This window comes from Coregonus lavaretus (assembly GCF_964263955.1).
Source record: "Coregonus lavaretus genome assembly, chromosome: 11".
NCBI classification, from domain to species: domain Eukaryota; kingdom Metazoa; phylum Chordata; class Actinopteri; order Salmoniformes; family Salmonidae; genus Coregonus; species Coregonus lavaretus.
The window spans coordinates 29704235-29727802 of record NC_139998.1 but is presented as its reverse complement, the minus strand read 5'-3'; the positions used below and the strand labels follow the sequence as shown (position 1 = coordinate 29727802).

At 43.3% G+C, this 23568-nt stretch overlaps 1 protein-coding gene across 1 annotated transcript in view; it reads left to right on the top strand.

Moving 5' to 3' along the window:
* Positions 1–23568, top strand: part of LOC311137670 (RNA polymerase II elongation factor ELL2-like) — a 63404-nt gene continuing 39836 nt past the window's right edge. Inside the window, exons 1-3 of the mRNA XM_084172198.1 lie at positions 1–142; positions 7695–7742; positions 22942–23069. Coding sequence (XP_084028324.1) covers positions 5–142; positions 7695–7742; positions 22942–23069 — 314 coding nt within the window. The 5' untranslated portion in view covers positions 1–4. The remainder of the gene's footprint in view (positions 143–7694; positions 7743–22941; positions 23070–23568) is intronic.

Genomic DNA, 23568 nt, shown 5'->3' with positions numbered 1-23568 from the left:
AGACATGGCAGCGCTGAGGCAGGAGCATCGGTATGGGCTCTCCTGTGCAAAAATCAACAAAAAAGCTCATAATAAAACTCTATTTCACGTCAAGCTAACCGATACCGCCATTCGAACGCTTGAAGCCTATCAAAATCTTAAGGTAAATCCCAGCCAATTTTTATTTGCTCTCGCGCAGGTGTTTGTTTGATTGGATACTCCTCCGACTAGTCTAATCTCAATGAAAAGAGGTAGACCACTGGGGTAAAAAGTTTTTTAAAAAAGTGTCAGCGACACAGTAGCCTATCGTTCAGTCCTATGTGGTGATTGTACACTTACTTGTGCTTGCACTGTATAGGCAATGTCTATTGAATGGTTTATTGGTCGATGGGAAAGCTTGCCGTTTTAATAGGCAATGGTTACTTGATTATATAGGACTTCATAGAAATAATGCCACAGCATCCAATACACAATTTGAGGTTGTTTTAAAATTGCTTGGAAAATGCCATGGATTGCGCTAAAAATAATGAGAAATGTCATTTGTGTGATGCATGTTTGTTGTGTAGAATATTAGCGTATGTATGTGATCCATTGGTGTTTTAAAGTAAACATACGTTATAGACCTTCAGACATAGCCCAAACATGTAGTCTATCTATTCGTAAACTGTACCAATTAATGTATGTAATTTAAATGATCGTGATATATGCCGATATGTTGGAATAAAGCACGTTGCTACATTGTGGTTTCATAACTTTTGTAGGCTAACGTTACTTTTTAACATTAGGATAGTCTCTGAGACGGATCATGGCGACATAGCCACAATATCTAGGCTCTCATCTGCGCTATACATGCGAGTAAGGACTAACGCCACTGAACATTAATTGCAAATTGATGAGCCAAAAATGGTTCATTTTGATTAACATGATATAACATTTGAATTCTTAGCTTGAATGTAGCATAAATGTTGGCCATCGAAGGTAGGCTATAATCTATCCAGCAATGTTGTTACTTTCAAAAGTAACAGCCTACATGACCTGTTATGGTTTCTGATAACATGTTGCAGTTTGTAATTTAGAAAAATGTGTAAGCCTAATAGCCATATACCTATGTGACATGGATAATGTGTAAGCGTTTCTAAATTACTGTAATTTTCATAGGATATATCTATTCTAAACGTGGTGTATTTGGTGAGAAAGAAATACCTTATTTAGGCTATGAAAAGTAGTCACCCCAAACCTGGAGTCTCTTGTTGCTATTGGGTGGTGGCAGGGCAGTTTTGTTGCTGTGCTTTTGTGCAGTGAGGGGATTCGATTATCTGGCCTGGGTAACACTGGTGAGAGGAGTTTACACCGGGTGAAAAGTGATTGCGGTCGTTTTGGAACCGGGCTGCCTCTCAGGCGTGATCGAGCCAAGTGCTCCGTTCAAAGCCCACAGCCAAAGACTTTCTATTATATTGAAAAGATAGTCCCTCTAACAATGAAAATACATGTCCTCAAAGATGTAAGGCAGGCGGAAGGAGGTGAGATACGGTGGTGATCCGCACAGGTGATTCTAGACAATGAGAGGGCAGATACGCGTGTGAACAACAGGCACAACTCTGATATAAAGCCGTTTTTTTTGCCGAAGTGTCATGTGCGTCCACTTACACTGAACAAAAATATAAACGCAACATGCAACAATTTGAGACATTTACAGTTCATATAAGGAAATCAGTCAATTGAAATAAATTCATTAGGACCTGGATTTCAGATGACTGGGAATACAGATATGCATCTGTTGGTCACAGATACCTTAAAAAAAAGGTAGGGGCGTGGATCAGAAAACCAGTCAGTATCTGGTGTGACCACCATTTGTCTCATGCAGCGTGACACATGTCCTTAGCATAGAGTTGATCAGGCTGTTGATTATGGCCTGTGGAATGTTGTCCCACTCCTCTTCAATGGCTGTGTAAAGTTGCTGGATATTGGCGGGAACTGGAACACGTTGTCATACACGTCGATCCAGAGCATCCCAAAAGTGCTCAATGGGGGACATGTAATGTGAGTATGCAGGCCATGGAAGAACTGGGACATTTTCAGCTTCCAGGAGTTTTGTACAGATCCTTGCGACATGGGGCCATGCAATATCATACTGAAACATGAGGTGATGGCGGCAGATGAATGGCACGACAATGGGCCTCAGGATATCGTCACGTTATCTCTGTGCATTCAAATTGCCATCGATAAAATGCAATTGTGTTCATTGTCCGCAGCTTATGCCTGCCCATACCATAACCCCACCGCCACCATGGGGCACTCTGTTCACAACGTTGACATCAGCAAACCGCTGCCATCTGCCCGGTACAATTGAAACCGGGACTCATCCGTAAACAGCACACTTATCTAGCGTGCCAGTGGCCATCGAAAGTGAGCATTTGCCCACTAAAGTCGGTTACGACGCCGAACTGCAGTCAGGTCAAGACCCTGGTGAGGACAACGAACACGCAGATGAGCTTCCCTGAAATTGTTTCTGACAGTTTGTGCAGAAATTCTTTGGTTATGCAAACCCACAGTTTCATCAGCTGTCCGGGTGGCTGGTCTCAGACGATCCCACAGGTGAAGAAGCTGGATGTGGAGGTCCTGGGTTTGGCGTGGTTACACTTGGTCTGCGGTTGTGAGTCCAGTTGGATGTACTGTCAAATTCTCTAAAATGACATTGGAGGCAGCTTATGGTAGAGAAATGAATATTACATTCTCTGGCAACAGCTCTGGTAGACATTCCTGCAGCTTGCCAATTGCACGCTCCCTCAAAACTTGAGCCATCTGTGGCGTTGTGGCCTTTCATTGTCCCCAGCACAAGGTGCATCCGTATAATGATGTTATTTAATCAGCTACTTGATTATGCCACACCTGTCAGGTGGATGGATTATCTTGGCAAAGGAGAAATGCTCACTAACAGGGACGTAAACAAATTTGAGAGAAATAATATTTTTGTGCATATGGAACATTTCTGGGAACCTTTATTTCAGCTCATGAAACATGGGAACAACACTTTAAATTTTGCGTTTTAATATTTTTGTTCAGTGTATATCAGTGCATTTGTAACAATCTAATCATTACGGAACTTCTATTCTATTCAAATAAGCCTCACGTGCAAATCCGACACTCTCATTGACATCCATAAAAAAAATCCTCACTTCGTGGTCTTATTTTCATGGACAGATTTTTCAGTAAATCCTCTCGCTTCACCTCTTCCTCTCTGCCACGGCGAAGTTGGCTCAAAACAAAAGTGACGTAGGCTAGATTAAGCACGTGGCGTAAGGAGTAGGATTATGTGTTTTCACATGTAAAAGTGATTGCTTTTGATAAAAACGCTGTATCTGAAAACAATGAAAACTAGTTAGAAAATGTGAACATATATTTGATGGAAAAGAGATTATGTATGTTTCCAGAAGATGCACCATGCTGCATTGTTGACAACATGACCGAGTGGTGCAGATTACTGTTCGATTTGAAAAGGGCGCTCCTCCCTCACCGCTTTTGCCCATTCACGTCACAGGCCATAGACCGTTGCCCCGCGACTCAGGTTAATAGAACTCCCTCATTGTTTTGCCCCTTAAAGTGCCACAGCAGCGGAAATTCACTTTTTTTCTACTGAAACACGATGCCCGGCGCTTACCCATGATGTTGCACAACGATTTACTGTAAGTCAATAAGTCATCGTTTTAGTCAAAGTATGATATAGTTGGGCTTTAGCGCCAAGACCCCTAGAGGGCGTAGTTCTTCCTGATGACGTATTACTTGTAGGTGTCAACACACTCAGCCCAGCTGGTAATACACTCATGTCCCCATGGACGGGCTCGTACACAAAACATCCTCCATTCAGGCTGCAAAGGTGCATCGGTTTCCTCCTTAACTCGATTTAATGGTGGGAAGAAAAATGGGGAAATATTAGTACTGTCTTGATAAAACACTATTTTCCATCACCATGCTAGGGTGGCTAATGCTACCTCCTGATGTTGCGGTGCGTGTTCAGCCAGGGGTGAACAACAGAATCACGCAGCATGCAACATCCGGAAGTTGTCGGAAAATCCGAAAACAGTGGTGGAAAATATTGTTTTTGTTAAGACAGTATAAATATTTTCAGTTTTATTTTCCAACGACTCACCATAAATCGAGTTGAGGAAACTGGTGCCTTTGCAGCCTGAATGGCGGATGTTTTATGTACGAGTCGTTCCATGGAGGACACGAGTGTATTGCCGGCTGAATACATTACATTTGGACATAAGATGACAAACAACGTAAAAGGTATAATAGGGCCATCTTGCGGCCGGTTGGGCTAATTTGGGATTGAAGTGGGACATTTGTAGAAATCTGTGTCAATGCTGTGTGTTTCCTTACCACCACCGAGCATGGCATTGTTTCTTAATCAAAAACAGCTGCAAAGTTCTTCCTCTTCGCGACTGAGCTGAGCCAAACAGCCTTGCGTCCACTTGGCCTCCTGAGCCGTGGAGCAAATTAAAATAGGGGGTGCAAACTAATGTTTTTGCACCGCTACTTTTTTATCAGAAAATTATCATAATCCATTTTTCAAAGTAGCATTTTGCAACCCTGCTCCCCATGTCACCCCAAGATGAATGGTTTTTACCACTGTTTTACTTCACTACACACTCCACTGCTTTGATTGGTGCAGCTAGAAGTGTCTGTCCTATATTTAAAAGGCAACTGCAAAAGACAATTGAAAGAACTTGTTTATCAATTTTTTTTGTGCTGTTACATTTGTATTGGTGTTTTGTGTCCGATGCACTCAGGGTGTTGTTACATGTCATTTGCGGCGTGCATCATGGGCAAAGTCATTGTAGCCTATCATTTCACTTCCCCTGTGAGATCCATGACCACGGGCTGATTTGGCTTTGCTGTATTGCAGCCAAAGCCTGCCAGCAGCCCACATACTCTTTTACATTTGACATTTTAGTCATTTTAGCAGACGCTCTTATCCAGAGCGACTTACAGTTAGTGAGTGCATACATTAATAAAAAATAAAAAAATCATACTGGCCCCCCGTGGGAATCAAACCCACAACCCTGGCGTTGCAAGCGCCATGCTCTACCAACTGATCTACACGGGACTTACCAGCAGCCTACCTTCCCTGTAACTATTCCCCAGGTCTTTGCTGTAAATGAGAATGTGTTCTCAGTCAAGTTACCTGGTAAAATAAAACAAAATAAAGGTTGCACCTTGTCCATTACAATGTAGAAAAATGCATGTCTCTAAGCCTTTCAGTAGTTATCCATATTACCGGAGCTTCATTTTATTACACTTTCTGTGGCGGATTCGTGGCCACAATTTATGGAAAATGACAACTTTGGAGATAACAATAGATTGCGAAGTCAAAGATACTGGTTTCCATCTGTGGTGAAGTTTTCCCTAAATGATTATGACAAATCCAGCTCCAGAACCAGCCATAGCCTAGCCAGCTGGCTAATCTTCTGAATACAGTGTAGTAAAAAAGATCCCAGCAACAACAGATAACATTAGCTAGCTAGATAAGGTTAGCAAGATAGCTAGCTATACTGACTGCTGCCAGTGCCCTATTTGTTAATGTTTCTCCACTCCACGAATTGGAGCAATGCCACCCCTATTTCACGAATTGGAGAAGGGAAGGAATGTTGAGGTGGTGGAACCTAAATGAGCATTTCCACTCTAGAACAGGAATTACGTCGAAATAGGGGTGGCATTGCCCTCTGGTGGGGTCCAAAATACTCAAGTTGCTCATCTGCTACAGAGGGACATGAGAGAGCCATGAGAACTAGTTTTGATCAGTCATGGAAATAAAAGTGCTGACAACATGTTGGCTTACCATTTTTTTTTTAAAGAAGATGGTGAGCAAACTAGAGAAGGAGAAATACCAGAGTTTTGTTGCAGGTACAGCCGACTAGAGATAGCTAACTACCTAGCTTTTTTTTTTTTTTTTTTTAATCTAAATAAAATTCCAGTTCTCACAGCAAAATATTTTGGAGCATATGTGACCAAAATGGTCGCACTTTAGAGCCCCGATCATATTCATCACTCAGCAGACTGCCGCACACCTTCTCACAAAGCAACTGTTTTGATTATCCAGAGGTTGTTGATTCTGCTATTCACAAGTCTTCACTCTCAGCCCGAGCTATGGAAACACAATTTCCGTAGTATAACATGAGATTGTATACACACACGGCCCAAATGTTTTTGTTTTTTTATAATTTAGGTGCTTATATTTTGTCCTATTTCAGGAAATTTGTTTTTTGCATATCACAACTCCTCCCTTGGAGAGTGGGGTCACGGCCGGGGTCTGCCAATATCAATGGCGGCCCTGGAGCAATTAGGGCTAAGTGCTTTGCTCTAGTGTAACACTGGTGTTACGGTCGAAAAGCAGCAAAGGTGGTCACGTCCGGTCATTATGAGGTTCTGTGGTTTTCACTCACAGACTATAGGAGCAAAGTGCTGGCCCCTATCTCCTCTTAATGACGTTTATCCTGCAACTCTGACCAATGAAAAGAAATGGATCTCTAATAAGCCTACACTTTAAAATACAACATGAGCTGTAGACCTGTTAAGCAATGACCAGAGGGAAAGAGGGAAGCATGAAGACTTCTCCCAAAACCATCTATAATAGATAAACAGGCCTGTTGACCATGGCTGCAGCTGTACCTTTCAGATAACGGCGCTTATCTCTTGACCCTGTACCATCGCTAGGAGTACCTCAGAGAGAAGATAACAGTTTTATTGTTCTCTTCATTGTTACGTACTGGTCATGTGAAGGTACTGATGCTTGACTGTTCAGGAACACCTGAAACATGCACAGCGTGGTCACCTCTTTACGGTTACATAAAGGCTTATTTGGGGGACTGCTTTGTACATGGACGACAGGTTTGTGCAAGTCACAGTACAAAGGGATGATAAAATGTAGCCCACTTGTAAACAAAAGGTACAATTAGTTCTCCAGCCTGTCGTTTTGATGAGAAATCAGCTGAGAAAATGATTAGGGATTTTACGCTTAAAGCTTTGTGATGAGGCTTTTCCCTTGATACGCCGCTCTCGCTCTCTCTCCACCCCTTTGTCTCTCTCTCTCCCCCCTTTGTCTCTCTGTCTCTCACCCCCCTCTGTCTCTCTCCCTCCCTATGTCCCCAATTTCCAATTGACTATGAGAACTGATTGAGTGAAACAAGGTTTCTGTGCTCTAGATTGATTAATCACACATTCCAGTGCAGATTAGCAGTGAAGCCCCTTGATCTGTAGGCCGTATAGAACCATGATACTGGCGAGGGGCCACGGATATGAGCACACTCAAAAAGCCTTAAGAGCACGTTTTATTATTGAATTAACACTTAAGAGGTTGTACTCTGGTCATTGGGGCAAATAAGTGATAGGAAACTATAATTATTGTGATGGTTGGCTAATGGTTATAATTTGCCCCACTGGTCTAATTGAACTAAGTAGTTCTGTTGTAATACATTGTTAGCTTGATGAATAAAGGATGATTGCTGTGGGAGAAATTGATGGTGTTTAGAGTGCAATCGCAGAAAATGTATCTGCTAGCAGAGCTTGACCAGATATTTAATATTAAATAACAATATTTCCTTTCAACATTTTAGATGTTACCTGATGTATTTTAGGATCAATTGTATTTTACCTGCAACACTTGAATCTGTTATATTAAATGATAACCACTTTCCCCCTTTCTTTCCTCTTCCCAGGGATCCTTACCAAATCAGCCATCAATTTGCTTCAAGGGGAGCCAGGGGGTAAGATGAATGTGTTTTTGCACACCCTTTCTAAAGCTTTAGAAATGAAATGCGTTAATTAGTTCTTATTTGCCGTACAAGCAGCACTCGCAATCGCTCTTCCACTGCATTTTTCATGAGATCCAAAACGAATGGCTTGAAACAGGAGGGCAGTTCAGTTGCATGCGTCCACTGACTAAACCCTGAAGGCCTGCCTGATGAGATTGCACATGTTGTGAGGATATTGTTCTATTCTTTAGCTGGTGGTTATTGTTGCCTTACAGGGATATACAGTAGAATGGAGCAGTTCTCATATTTGTCATTATAAATACATTAAAAGCTTGACTGCCTCGCAAAGGACTATCAGGGTTTAATGTGACCTCCTTTGCATTTGTGGCATGTGTGAGGTTTTATGTTTTCCATGTTAGATTTAGAACAGGATTTAATCAGTCCTGCCACAGCAATGTTTATACACAGTCTTTATTTACACAAGTACAGTACTGCCTTTTATTCTGAAAACTGGAAGCATATAGCTGGCATTTTCACAATATTCCAGGACCGTGGTTGTGATTTTTATCTGGCTACGGGGAAAAAGGTGATTATGCTAATGCATAAATACTGCAATGCAGGTTTGTTTGAATGTAGCTCTGTGTCATATTATCCTTAATGATGAGTGTAGTCAGACCTAGTACATCATCTACAGAAACACTTGGCAGTGAAATGGAGAAGACATTCCTGTGAAACCGCAGTAAATAAAGATGCCTGTGTCCAACCAGATTAGCCGGGGCACTAGAGCACCCTCCCCAGCGCTGCCTACGGCACATTTACCACACAATCAGCCCTGTCTAAAAGGAGCTGCTCTAATCCCTGCAAGAGCCGATTGCATTGACGAAAGTGACTTTGCTCTGTACGCAAACGCTGGCCTGTGTGCTCACACGGGCCCTAAGAGAGGGTACACCATACTCCCAGGCTGCTAGCCAGGTTACTGGGTCAGGCTGGCAACTGGAAAGGCTTTGTTTGGAGAGGGGGAGGAGGTTGGGGAGTTGGTGAACCCCAGGGAGCCCCATGTCTCCACGCCTGTTGTCTCTGTGTAGACATGAAAGAGCCGAGATGAGGAAAGGGGGATGCTATGGCAGCCATGGAATTGTTCTCCCTCTGTCTGCACAGTTCTTTATGGCACTTCATCAGAAAAGAATAAAGTACTTTGATACAGAATGTAGCTTAGGTATAAACAAACATATGTAAGGCATATGCAAACCAGCGAGTGTAATTGAACATATGCAAAACACGCAAGAGATGAGTAAGGATAGGCGACATCAGTCGTTCTGTTTAGTGTGCAATTTAAGTATGCTTTAATCACTGAATAGGATTTTGTGATTATGTCTTTGTTGGCACATTACATATTCAAATTGCTTTGGCGGAATTCAAGTATAGGCTCCCTCCCCCTCTGACAACGGCCCCCTGCGCTGGCCGATTGGGTATTAATGAGCTATCTGCAGCCGTTGGAGGGAGAGCAGATTAAGCTGTTACTGGGGGGAGGATGATGGTGAACATGGCAGACTGGAGTACACCAGACAGAGGAGGACCAGTGGGCTCTAAGGTGCCTTAGAACAGTACAGTCACAGTAAACAGCGTCTTTACCATCATATCTAGAGCAGCTCTTTTGTCTTTAACATATTTCAAAAACCTATTATCCTAGCTAAAGAGTGGGTGAAGAGAGGGGTGATTCTTGTGACCAGTGACAGGTGGCAGTGTCCTCTCAGACGTGCCCTACCAGTTCAAACAATTCCTGCTGTTGTCTCAGGGCTTGCTAGCTCAAGTCACATTTCCATTTCCAGAGCCACTAAGCCAAGGGAATTCCCATAACCCCTCTGCTGGCCCCTCTCCAGGCCTCTGTGGTGTTAGGGGTTAGTCCCCATATCAAGCAATGCCATGCTGTGGTTGACACACGGCTTTCCTCTGGATATGTGGCCAGCTACACTACCGGTCAAAGGTTTTAGAACCTACTCATTCAAGGGTTTTCTTTATTTTTACTGTTTTCTACATTGTAGAATAATAGTGAAGATATCAAAACTATGAAAGAACACATATGGAATAATGTAGTAACAAAAAAAGTGTTATGCAAATCAAAATATATGTTATATTTGAGATTCTTCAAATAGCCACCCTTTGCCTTGATGACAGCTTTGCACACTCTTTGCATTCTCTCAACCAGCTTCATGAGGTAGTCACCTGGAATGCAGTTCAATTAACAGGTGTGCCTTCTTAAAAGTTAGGGTTAGGGTTAGCTCACGGCTGTGCTTCCCTTTTGTAGTCTGTAATAGTTTGCAAGCCCTGCCACATCCGACGAGCGTCGGAGCCGGTGTAGTACGATTCAATCTTAGTCCTGTATTGACGCTTTGCCTGTTTGATGGTTCGTCGGAGGGCATAGTGGGATTTCTTATAAGCGTCCGGTTTAGAGTCCCGCTCCGTGAAAGCGGTAGCTCTACCCTTTAGCTCAGTGCGGATGTTGCCTGTAATCCATGGCTTCTGGTTGGGGTATGTACGTACGGTCACTGTGGGGACGACGACATCGATGCACTTATTGATGAAGCCAGTGACTGATGTGGTATACTCCTCAATGCCATCGGAAGAATCCCAGAACTTATTCCAGTCTGTGCTAGCAAAACAGTCCTGTAGCTTAGCATCTGCGTCATCTGACCACTTCTTTATTGACCGAGTCACTGGTGCTTCCTGCTTTCGTTTTTGCTTGTAAGCAGGAATCAGGAGGATAGAATTATGGTCAGATTTGCCAAATGGAGGGCAAGGGAGAGCTTGGTACGCATCTCTGTGTGTGGAGTAAAGGTGGTCTAGAGTTTTTTTCCCCCTCTGGTTGCACATTTAACATGCTGTTAGACATGAGGTAAAACTGATTTAAGTTTCCCTGCATTAAAGTCCCCGGCCACTAGGAGAGCCGCCTCTGGATGAGTGTTTTCATGTTTGCTTAAGGCCTTATACAGCTCATTGAGTGCGGTCTTAGTGCTATGATGAAACTGGCTCTCATGAGGACCACCACAGCAATGGAAGACCCAGAGTTACCTCTGCTGCAGAGGATAAGTTAATTAGAGTTACCAGCCACAGAAATTGCAGCCCAAATAAATGCTTCACAGAGTTCAAATAACAAACACATCTCAACATCAACTGTTCATAGGAGACTGTGTGAATCAGGCCTTCATGGTCGAATTGCTGCAAAGAAACCACTACTAAAGGACACCAATAATAAGAAGAGACTTGGTTGGGCCAAGAAACACGAGCAATGGAAATGTGTCCTTTGGTCTGGAGTCCAAATTTTGAGATTTTTGGTTCCAACCGCCGTGTCTTTGTGAGACGCAGTGTGGGTGAACAGATGATCTCCGCATGTGTATTTCCCACCAAAAAGCATGGAGGAGATGTTATGGTGTGGGGGTGCTTTGCTGGTGACACTGTCTGTGATTTATTTAGAAATTAAAGGTACACTTAACTAGCATGGCTAACACAGCATTCTGCAGCGATACACCAAATCATCTAGTTTGCGCTTTGTGGGACTATCATTTGTTTTTCAACAGGACAATGACCCAACACACCTCCAGGCTGTGTAAGGGCTATTTGACCAAGAAGGAGAGTGATGGAGTGCTGCATCAGATGACCTGGCCTTCACAATCCCCCAACCTCAACCAAATTGAGATGGTTTGGGATGAGTCAGACCGCAGAGTGAAGGAAAAGCAGCCAACAAGTGCCCAGTGTATGTGGGAACTCCATCAAGACTGTTGGAAAAGCATTCCAGGTGAAGCTGGTTGAGAGAATGCCAAGAGTGTGCAAAGCTGTCATCAAGGCAAAGGGTGGCTATTTTAACACTTTTTTGGTTACTACATGGTTCCATATGTGTTATTTCATAGTTTTGATGTCTTCACTATTATTCTACAATGTAGAAAATAGTTTAAAAAAAATAAAGAAACCCTTGAATGAGTAGGTGTTCTAAAAATGTTGACCGGTAGTGTATGTATCACTCATGCTTGAGAAGTTCCCACATTGCCCCCCCAGTGATAAGGTTGGAACCATTTGCTCATAACAACTAGCTACACTTGTCATATTCATAATGTTATTGAAGGAAAGTAAATTGAAAAGCTAGATCAGTAATGAGCTTTCAGTTGCAGTGGTTAAAGAAATAACAAAACCTTGTCATGTAAGCAAACATATTAAAAGTGGAGCGGGTGAAGCAACTTTAAAGAAATAAACGTGAAGACGAGAGGGTTATGTGAAATTCTTTTCACTTTTCACAAAAGCTCTCAGTCTAAAAGGAATTCATGTCTGTATTACTTTGAAATCGTCACTAGGGATTTAGGAACTTATTCAGTGTAGGGTTGGGTTCTCATGGACTAGAATTTCACATCCTAGTGCTTATTTTCCTTTAGTGCTGGCAAAGAAGTCTTTTAGCTGGTATGTTTTATGTCTGCTTAGTAGAAATGGAATCTCTTAGCTCTCTTTGGTCTCCAATTATAGGACACGTGATGATTCTTCACTGCGTTTTCACAGCATTGAACATATTATCCCTCTCTCATGTCGAGTGCATGTACACAAATGAACAGTGTGTGAATTTCAAGTTATATTTCACACCTAAGGTAGCGACTGTATTTATTAACAAGAGTTATGTCCAATGAGCCCTGTTACAGTATTTGTGCCATATGGTGACAATTCATTCATTGTAGGGATATTGCAATTTGTGAGATTGGATAGTGTTGATTTTGGATTACGTTGGCACACTATTTCCTCGTGGCTCTGTTGTGCGGCGATATAATCCTGCAGTGTGATCACTTTCCTGTTTGCCTCCAGAAATCTTCCTGCAAATGATGAGATTCCTGTTTTCCTTCCCACTCAGCTTCCTAAATAAGAACTAGAGAAAGGATCTGGGTTAGGCATTGTTTTGCTGGTACAGTATGCCCTCAAAATGGGATCTCTGCTCTTGCCAGAAATGCCATAATACAGAGTTACAGCCACGGTTTTAAAAACGTGTACGCTCTATAATCTGTCTGGGCTATATATTGCAGAGCAATCTCTTTTATGTGTTGTGTGTCACATTGATGGTGATCTCATCCCCCTCCAGATATGGGGAATACCTTGCATATAAGAGTTGATATACATAGGTAATATCTGGATGGTCTGCCCAGCAGCTAACTAAAGGCTGGCTGGTGCTAAGAGAAGAGGAGGAGAGTAGAGGAAGGGTTAGGGAGCATTCTTCCCAGAGATCTTCTCATGACGACTGTGTGTGAAGGCGCAGCTAGCTCCCCCGAGGCCCCCTCCCGTCTGCCCCCCTGATTATTGTGCCGTTTCACCCCGTGCCTTGGCTGAAGCCCTGGGAGACATCTACCCCCACCCAGAGCACTCCGCCTCCCTTTCTCACTGCAAATGAGCCTTTGCTCTGTGTGTCTGTGTGTGTGCACGCCCGTCAGTCAGTATTTTTTTTTACGAACGCTAATTAGAATAACAATAAGACGAATGCGGTTAGAGCGAGGTCCTTTCCCAGTGGCTCAGCCAGAGGTTGGGGGAGTTGTCCCACGTGTGCCTGAAAGGGCACACGCTGCTCTATTCATCCAGATGTGTCAGGCTAGGCAAAAGGCACTGCGTGCCCTGCGTGTTTGAGGCCCACTGTTTTGACTGGCAAAGCTGTTGGCCCCATTTTGGGATCACATATCGGAGGGACAAGCCTCATGAGACATCTCCCAGTCCAGGGAAGACTGGTTCTCTTTCTTTAGCAAGCACCTCTGATATTGAGATCGCTAATGTAGCTCTGAAGTATAGTGATTTGATGATGATATTATCCAAGTTATCGCACAAGGGCTTTTAGCGAGCACATTTCTGCTAGTTTTTGTGTAGCAATTAAACACGTAACCTGTAGTAATTTAACACAGATATGGAACTGAAGGTACAGAGATTTGATTGTTTGGTGCATTGATCTGAGACTGTTGATTGCCAGCAGCCCTGATCTATCTGGCCTGGCACAGCCTCAGTGTGTGTGGTCTCCTCACCAGGAAGACTAGTGGTTCCAGGATGATGTTGTAGCTCTGCTCACATACAGTATTAGGTCAACCATTTTGTTTATTAGCACAGGTCAAAAATCTATTAGAAAGATTGATTGAAACACCCAGCCCCTATTGTTTATACTTGTACAGTCTTCGTGTTCTCCTTACATTCCAATAACAGTGTTAGGAATATCCCAATAAGCACACACAACTTTGGCCGACGTATCAAAATGCGTAGGGAATATGTAGTTTGGAGAGCGTTTGCACATTGGCAAGATGTCACCGAGACATCAGAATAGAATGCCTGGCTGACATATAATCTATGTAGAACTGTAGAATTTAGAATGTAGGTATTCTAAATACGTCTGCGAGATGTCTTGTCAATTAGCAAACGCTTACTACATCTAACTGGGATCATGATAGCTATTTATTTTATATCACAAGAATAGGCTAGACAAATGAGATCCTGTTGGATCTAATCCCATTCATGGAAGATGCCTCACCATTCTGTAAACCAGTAAGGACTGACCCAGAAGTTACCTTTTGGAGGGTAATAACATAACATCACTGAAAGCACTAGAGCAACAAACGACCATCAGCGAGAGTGAAAAGCACTAAGTGATGTAAGAAAGAGCAAGCCTCTGTTCCTCCGCTCTTTCTGTTGGTTTGGTTGGTTGTTCGGCTGTCTGCAATGGTTGCTTTTCCTGAACTCTTCCCACATCCATAATTTTTCCGGCATTTAAAAATGCAGCACAACAGCATACAAGCAACGCTGCCCCCGTAAACAAACATGGTTAGGGAAGTGGAATGGTCAGAGGGCAGAGTTTCTGTCTGCAGTATGTAGTTGTTGTGTTCTCTAGGGCTCAAATCACTAGAGTACTACAGACTGAGCTATTGTTTAACCTAAAGAAGAATAACAAGGTAATCTTTACCACATTGACAGTGGGAGATATACACTGTGTGCAAAGAGGACTTTGATGTATACTGAGGTTTCACTGTATGTTTTGTGTTTGTTTGGGCATGTGACGGTTTATGAGTGTTTGTTTGTCATGCACTAGGGAAGGCTTATCTGCTCACCCTGGTTTTCCACGTCACAGCTCGGTGCATGTTTTGGATTTAGTCTTGTTTCTCTGAGGCTCTGTGTAAATTAATCAGATTTGGATGTATTTTCACATGTTACAATCTGGGAATTGTTAAAGGATTACCAACTGCTTGGAATCAAGGGCCGGTAAAGGGAGTATTTGGATCATTCTTCAAGTTAGTAATGATCACTGTAATTAAACAATTGATTAAAACACGACATCACACAGCACATACGGGCCCCTCCACCCCCAAGCCTTATGTAGAGTCATGGGCCTACATAATCCCCAAACACTGTAACTATAGTAACCAGTGGAAAAGTGGCTGCATGTAATGTTAAAATGGGCTGTCTATGAAGCCTGCCATCAGTGTTCTCCACCCCCCTATCTGTGTGTCCACTCAGACAGGAACACTGCTGGGAGGAGAGAGGGTGGCGAGGGGAGGGGGTGAGTTGGTGACCCATGTGTTTGCCGAGGTTGACAGATTAGCCCAGCTTCTCTTGGAGAAGGCAAATTTAGCTTGGCATAAGAGCCAATACCTTGGGGGATGTTGTAGCCACAACAATTGCCCACCCCCTACTCCCCTCCCAACCCCCTTCAGACCCCCACTCCTCCTCTCTGTGGATCTTCAGTCTTTCTCTACCAACCCCCTCAACGGTCGGGCTGACTTAAAGCACAGGAACAAAAAGCCAGCCTCCCTAAAAGCCTGATTTAAAGGAGAGGTGATCTCACGCATTGTATTCACCATCTATGAGTCACCACAGAGTCATTGATCATACGGTAAACAGCGGGAGGATTGTGGATAGCAGGAATTAATATGAATATTCCCTGAGGCATCGTCTGCATGTGTTACCTTCTATAGTTGTCTGCATGTGTCACTGGAATAATGCCTTCCTTTTAAATGCCACTTGTAAGCTTCCTTTTCCTTTTTGACCAATAGCTCTGTGTGGAGCCTCCAGAGGAAAAACATTGCCTTTCTTTCTGAATGTCTTAGCAGTGTTTCCCCATAATACACATGGATCCAGCGTGTGCGTATGGCTGTTTGTGAAGAGATGCAGCGTGGCAAAGAGATGGAATGCTTTTGGCCCAAGCTCTTACCCATGCCCCTCCTCCTCCCAGACTAGTTTTCTCTGTTCTGTTTGTCCCTTCGCTGGGATGCTTTAGTGTTGACCACATTCCATAGGGAGATGAAAGCGGGGACTGTGGAGTGCTATACCTCATGCACGAGCTGAGCTGAGCCTCACCATGACAGTGCTGTCCCCCTCGCCCGCCCGCCCACCACACGTCCCTGCTGTTCATGAATAATCCAGGCGGGCCGACGGGCCATTGCACTCAGCTGTGTGGGGGAAGATGCAAGAACAAAAGACAGGCGGCTCACAGCAGCAGCCATGACTGAGCAGACTGGGATGAGAGGACAATGGCCAGCAGTGTCAGTACAGACAGAGGCAGGAGGCACAGACTATAGTAAATCACGTTTGTATATCTAGACGACTGCTCTCATCACTGTGCTGCCATGCTAAATGCAAGAGCTGGGATCTCTGCCTGTCCGCTTACGTCTACAGACCCAAGAAGAAGAAAAAACATCCCCCAAAAATACTTCTCATCTTTCCTGGCAGATGTGTGGTTAGCAGTAGGAAATAAATCTCTTTACCAGAATCCTTTCCTCATCTGCCACCAAATGTAAGGCAGGAGAAGAGCATTATTAAATCTGATTAGAGGTGATAAATACTAAATAGTGTTAATGCTGTCTGTGGGTGTAAGGGGGAGTTTTTCATGGACACCAGTGAGGGTGCCCTTTGTCCTGCTCTAACGGCAGAACCCACGCCAAGTTGTTCCGTTCCAGTCCAGTTCACACCTTACAACAGCCTGAAAGTATTTGACATCTCCAAACACACAGGGCTGGCCGGCCCTGGCCTTGTGCAGGCTGCAGCAGATGTGCCTGGGCCCAGGCCACAGAGGGGCTATTGTATCTGCCCCAGCACCCCGTAGAGAGGCTCTGCTGACAAGGTGCTGAGGATTGTCGATCTGATGCCATTTGGCTAGGATGACACTAACTGTCCAACTGCCAACTTCAGCTCACAGGATGGACACTACTGGGCAAAGCTGACTGACCTACCACTCGTCTGACAGTACACTGCAGCACAATGACTTCCATTTGTTCCTGCTGGGGAGTTTTTAGAATCATTTGCATATGTTATCCATTCTCACACATTTATTTGAAATTGTCTTAACTTGATTTGAACAAGATACATTTTGTGTAATATGGCATAGCTTACTATATATTTCAAATGTCCCTTTAGGAAGGGTCAGATAAAATATCTTAAGAGTACAGACCCGAAGGGTGAAGCCTAATTCCAGCAGTTAGTGAATGCTAAATAGTGATTCATTTCCCATGTAGGCCAAGTAAGTTAGTTGGAGGCATTGACAGCTGATGTTGATGTTTGGTTGAAGTGTGGCATACGGCCTCAGCTGCAGCAAAGCTTAGGAGTTTGACCTTAGTCCTTCCATGTGACCTGCGGAAGTGTGGGACTCCCCTGGTTTAACCAGAGATGGAAAGGGTAGGCCTGGGGGCCTCGGGCAAGGACAGCTTCATGGTACGGCCGGACTGCCCTGTGTAGTCAGCTCTATGGAAATACACACCTCTGTTATTCACACTGATATTAGACTTACCTGTCAATGTAGGTGGTGGTTCTGGAACAGATGGGGACGAGGGGAAAAGTCATGGTAGATTTCCATCAGTTTGGAAATGGGAACCCACAAAAGATTGAATGACATTCTAAAAATTATAAATATTTCAACAGCATTTTTGTGATCAACAGTTTTATAGATTTTATTTTTTACATACACAAAAGCCTACAAAATGGAGGCCTAAGATTAGTTGTTTTCCTTTTCTTTTGAGTGTTTATTCAGAACCCTCTAGCATGAACAACTGTCCTGGGAAATGTAATCTGAAGACGAGAGAGAAAAAAAGTTGCAGGGAGCAAGTCAAGGATGGCCCGTGTGTGCTCAGACAAAGCTTTTAACTGGAGTGCCTCATATTTTGGAGTCCTTAATCTTCACATCAGGGAATGTACGGGCTAAAAGCAGCCAGGAGCCAGGAGCAGCTCCCCCAGGAGCCAGGAGCATAGAGCTGGGAACTAATGACATATGTTTATGAAGGTGGAGAAGGAAGCTGTGAATAAAATGGGGTCGACCTCAGAATGGACTGACCTGAGTGACATTGATTAGAATTAGAATGTGATGTGTGCACGGTGGCGGGGATGGGGGGGACAGGCGAATCTAACGCTTGGCTGGAGGGGGGTGCTTGCTGCTCGCTTCAAACCAAGAGCGCATAGTGACTGAGGGGGATGTGGGGGGGGGGGGACGGTGATTGCACAGCTAAGACTGTAAATCCTGAGCTGTGCTCTCGCCTGGGGGCAGCCAAGCTGTTTATCAGCATCTCCATTTGAAATAAATCATTCTCCAGTGCAATGCTATCTGCCTTGACCTACTTCTGGAGCCTCTCTGACTTGTTGCTTCGAGTTTTGGTCAAGACCGCTACCACTTTAGACAGCGTCTTGATGTATTAGGTCCTGCAGACATGGCTGTTCTGTTGCTCCTATTTACTTTGATGCTTTTTTTGGTTGATGGCAGTTAATTAGTGGAAACCTGAAGCTGACATTAGTGGAATCCTGCCCCACCACTTCATGTGAAGGGCTGGACAGATATAGGTCAACATAACTAATGGTCAGTTTGATATCAGAAGTGTCCATGACTTTGTGGGCTGCCTTGTGCTTTGTGTTGTGATTGTTGGCTTGTGTGTTGTGTGCTATTAAGAGAGCTGAGGGTGATGGGGGTGGAGTGTCCAGCTCGCTGTGGGGTTCGGGGGAAGAAGGGGTGGGGGGGAGGGGTGTTGAAAGAAGAGCTGTTTATTGCCTACGCGCTACAGAAACTGCATGACTGGGTATTTGTGACAACTAGAGTCCTGCCTGCCACATCTGCCCCAGGCACTGTGCATTCTACCAGCCAGCCTGGAATCAATCACTTTCCACAGTTAAGCTAAAGAGGCTGTTTCAAGGCCCACTGACTGTCCTCTGTTTGTCTTAGTGCTCATAATAAAAGGGAAATATTACATGGAGCCCTTTTGTCTTTTGTGTTAGCCATCTCACCCTAGTCTGAGACCACTAGGGAAGTGAAAGTGACTTATTTTTAGATGATTTGGAAACAATTTCTGAGTTCAGTCAGTGATCAGCCAGTCAGTCAGTCAGTCAGTTATCATGCTGGGTCAAAAGAAGTGATAATTATTCTGTGGGCCATCTATCTCTCTGCCCCTTTCATCTTGTCCTCTGAATCTAGGGCACAGGCTCAGCATCAACAAAACGGTCTATTTCAGCTGGAGTAAAAGGACAGTCGGCACCCAATGTGTTTAAGTACACGGCAATACCTGTTAGTTAATGACTTTCTATGTTGAATTGGCCATTTTGTGAAAGTAGGTTTTTAGGCCATTTTATTAGCTGTTTTTGGCCATAGCACCCTGTGGGTCTGTTGGATTCCAAGGGAGCTCTGGACACTACAGTACGATACTATCACCTAGGTAGAGAGACATAAGGCCCAATGGTTAAGGCCCATATATCAGCCTCACTGTTCCAATGGCTGAGTAGAGGTTGCCACTTTGAGACCTAGGAGGTCCCACGTGGCCTGGGTTATTGGCTTAACCAGTGGCTTATTTAGGGCAGTTTTATGGCTTGAGAACAGCAGAGGGCCAAGCTCATTCTCATATCAATACATTAAAAGACTTTGGTCCAGCTACTTTGGTGCAGTAACAAATACACTTCTAGATTACATTTACTCTAATCACCTTCTGGGAAGATAAAATGTACTCATTACATAACTGTGTGTTGTTCCAAAGCAATAACATCAAAACAGCAACGCTACAAGGTTGATACAAGTGTGTCACAGAGCAGTGGTTCCCAAGCTGGGGTCTGCGGATCGCGGAGGTACTATATAAGAAAAAAAATATATATATATTGCTAGCAGATTAAACACATTTGGCCAAGGGCCATGTGGAAAATTTTAGAGGGTGCAATACAATACAATGTAATATTATTCATCTACAATATACCCTTAAATGCACAACAGGGCCAACAGGGAGGTCACAGGGATCCACAGTACTCCATCAATGATCCAGTATTCAACTGAATAGTTCTTGTATTCCCCCAAATTTTTGTTTTTAACATAGATGCACTGTAATTTAAGCTGTAAAACTGCAAAATGTTCTCTCTGCCTCATGGCAAATGTGTAGAGTTGCAGGAAATGAGCTTTAAAACTGCAAAATGGTCTCTCCGATGCAAAAAGGGGTGCCTTTAAAATGTTCTTTCCCTGGGCCCGAGACTTGGTTAGTCCGACCATGCACTACAGCAGTCATAGTAAAACACCTTGTATGCTATTTTATTGCACTCTAAAGTCAAAGTTGTGTCCCCTGACCCAAAAAGTTTGAGAACCCCTGTCACAGAGTGTAGCATGCAGAATACAGTAATACTGGTATAGGTAGATGATTAACATGGTGCTCTACAGATGAACACCTTTTGCATTTGGCCTGTTTAAGACTATTTATACATCTACAATTGAAGTCGGAAGTTTACGTACACCTTAGCCAAATACATTTAAACTCAGTTTTTCACAATTCCTGACATTTAATCCTAGTAAAAATTCCCTGTCTTAGGTCAGTTAGGATCACCACTTTATTTTAAGAATGTGAAATGTCAGAATAATAGTAGAGAGTGATTTATTTCAGCTTTTATTTATTTTATTTCATCACATTCCCAGTGTGTCAGAAGTTTACATACACTCAATTAGTATTTGGTAGCATTGCCTTTAAATTGTTTAACTTGGGTCAAACGTTTCGGGTAGCCTTCCACAAGCTTTCCACAATAAGTTGGGTGAATTTTGGCCCATTCCTCCTGACAGAGCTGGTGTAACTGAGTCAGGCCTCCTTGCTCGCACATGCTTTTTCAGTTCTGCCCACAAATGTTCTATAGGATTGAGGTCAGGGCTTTGTGATGGCCACTCCAATACCTTGACTTTGTTGTCCTTAAGCCATTTTGGCACAACTTTGGAAGTATGCTTGGGGTCATTGTCCATTTGGAAGCCATTTACGACCAAGTTTTAACTTCCTGACTGATGTCTTGAGATGTTGCTTCAATATATCCACATAATTTTCCTTCCTCATGATGCCATCTATTTTGTGAAGTGCACCAGTCCCTCCTGCAGCAAAGCACTCCCACAGCATGATGCTGCCACCCCCGTGCTTCACGGTTGGGATGGTGTTCTTCGGCTTGCAAGTTCCCCCTTTTTCCTTCAAACATAACAATGGTCATTATGGGAAAACAGTTCTATTTTTGTTTCATCAGACCAGAGGACATTTCTCCAAAAAGTACGATCTTTGTCCCCATGTGCAGTTGCAAACCGTAGTCTGGCTTTTTTATGGCGGTTTTGGAGCAGTGGCTTCTTCCTTGCTGAGCGGCCTTTCAGGTTATGTCGATATAGGACTCGTTTTACTGTGGATATAGATACTATTGTACCTGTTTCATCCAGCATCTTCACAAGGTCCTTTGCTGTTGTTCTGGGATTGATTTAACTTTTCACACCAAAGTACGTTCATCTCTAGGAGACAGAATGCGTCTCCTTCCTGAGCAGTATGACGGCTGCGTGGTCCCATGGTGTTTATACTTGCGTACTATTGAGATGAACGTGGTACCTTCAGGCATTTGGAAATTGCTCCCAAGGATGAACCAGACTTGTGGAGGTCTACAATTCTTTTTCTGAGGTCTTGGCTGATTCATTTTGATTTTCCCATGATGTCAATCAGAGGCACTGAGTTTGAAGGTAGGCCTTAAAATACATCCACCTGTACACCTCCAATTTACTCAAATTATGTCAATTAGCCTATCAGAAGCTTCTAAAGCCATGACATCATTTTCTGGAATTTTCCAAGCTGTTTAAAGGCACAGTCAATTTAGTGTATGTAAACTTCTGACCCACTGGAATTGTGATACAGTGAATTATAAATTAAATAATCTGTCTGTAAACAATTGTTGGAAAAATTACTTGTCATGCACAAAGTAGATGTCCTTACCGACTTGCCAAAACTATAGTTTGTTAACAAGAAATTTGTGGAGTGGTTGAAAAACGAGTTTTAATGACTCCAACCTAAGTGTATGTAAACTTCCGACTTCAACTGTATACTGCTGTTTTTGTGCACGGTGCGTACAGATTTATCTTGGGTTATTTGAGGATAGTGGTCAGAGAATATCGGTGTGGAGAAAGGGGTCTTACATGCTCACATCAAGCACACAATCTCTTTTAGGCGTTGCCTTAGGACAAAAGAAGGGAAAGTGTTTTTCATAGAAATAATCTGTTCCTTTTTTTGATAGAAGGTATAGTACACACTGTTCTCTACCAGGATGGGGCTAGGAAGAGCGATTGCAAACTGATTAACTTAACTGCTGTGTAAGGACAGAGCATTCAGTTAGCAACCACAGAGTAATACTGTGTAATAGATGAGAGTAGAGGCACAGCTTTCAAGATGTGTGCTGATGTACTTTGGAATTAGTTTGGAAAAGTGATATGCTATGCCTAGTTGACTTTCATATGCTTCAGATGGGGCTTCATTTGAAATCGCATTAAGCCAGAGACTGCCTGGCTGTCACCCTGAGCAGTTGAATCATACGTAATGTCAATAACCTCAGTCTTCCCATTTACCATGTTTTGCTCTCCAATTAAATGTGTAGCCTAATTGATGGCTAATGAAAGGGTCATCCTTTGCGGTGCATTATACATTAGTTACCAAAACGTTTCGGATTGTATAACACAAACGCAAGGCTTTTCATTTAGCATGTTTAGAATTCCCACAGGGACCAGTACAAAAAAAAAGTATTGAAATGAATGCACTCACTGCTGTAAGTCGCTCTGGATAAGTGCGTCTGCTAAAGTACTCAAATGTAAATGTAGAATATGCAGACAGAAAGCACAGCTGAATATGCTAAAACTGCTTGGTCATAAACATTTATAGTTTTACACATGGTCTCCTCAGTGATCTAACGCTATCTCTGTTTCCCCTGACAACAGTACATCAAGATCCCTGCCCCGTCCCCAGAGGCTCCAGATGCACTCCGGGTCTTCTCCTTCTACCTGTCCAGTGATGGCAAGGACAAACCTCAGGCCAGCTTTGACTGCATCCACCACCATGTCTCAGGGTAAGCCCTCGCTACTGTTTTCAGTCAACCACAGATGGAATTCTCAGCCAGTTCACAGTAGAGCTGGGATGATAAACCAAACATTTGACACCGATCACTTATTGTAGACATTTTGCTGATATTGTTCATTATGATAAGTAGCCTATACTAGAGAAATGTAAAGTTTTTAAAATGAAATAAGTTTGATAATATGGGTGATTGTTAATGGAACAATTGATGGCTACAACCATCAAACTAGTAATCGTTTTAAAGGATAATAAATAAATAAATGTGGTGCTCATTGTTAGAAACTTTGTTGTATTTATTGTTATGGCATCAATTCAGGCAATTTATCGCAATATGGATTTATGCCCATATTGCCCAACTCTAGTTCAGTCAGATTTGGACCACAGGGCTTCTGAGACACTGCTCTCTCTCGCTCTCATTGCTAACACAAGTAACCCTTGTCCCCATGTGAACGTCCGCTAGAAACAAGTGACAGCTTATCCCCGACTGTTTT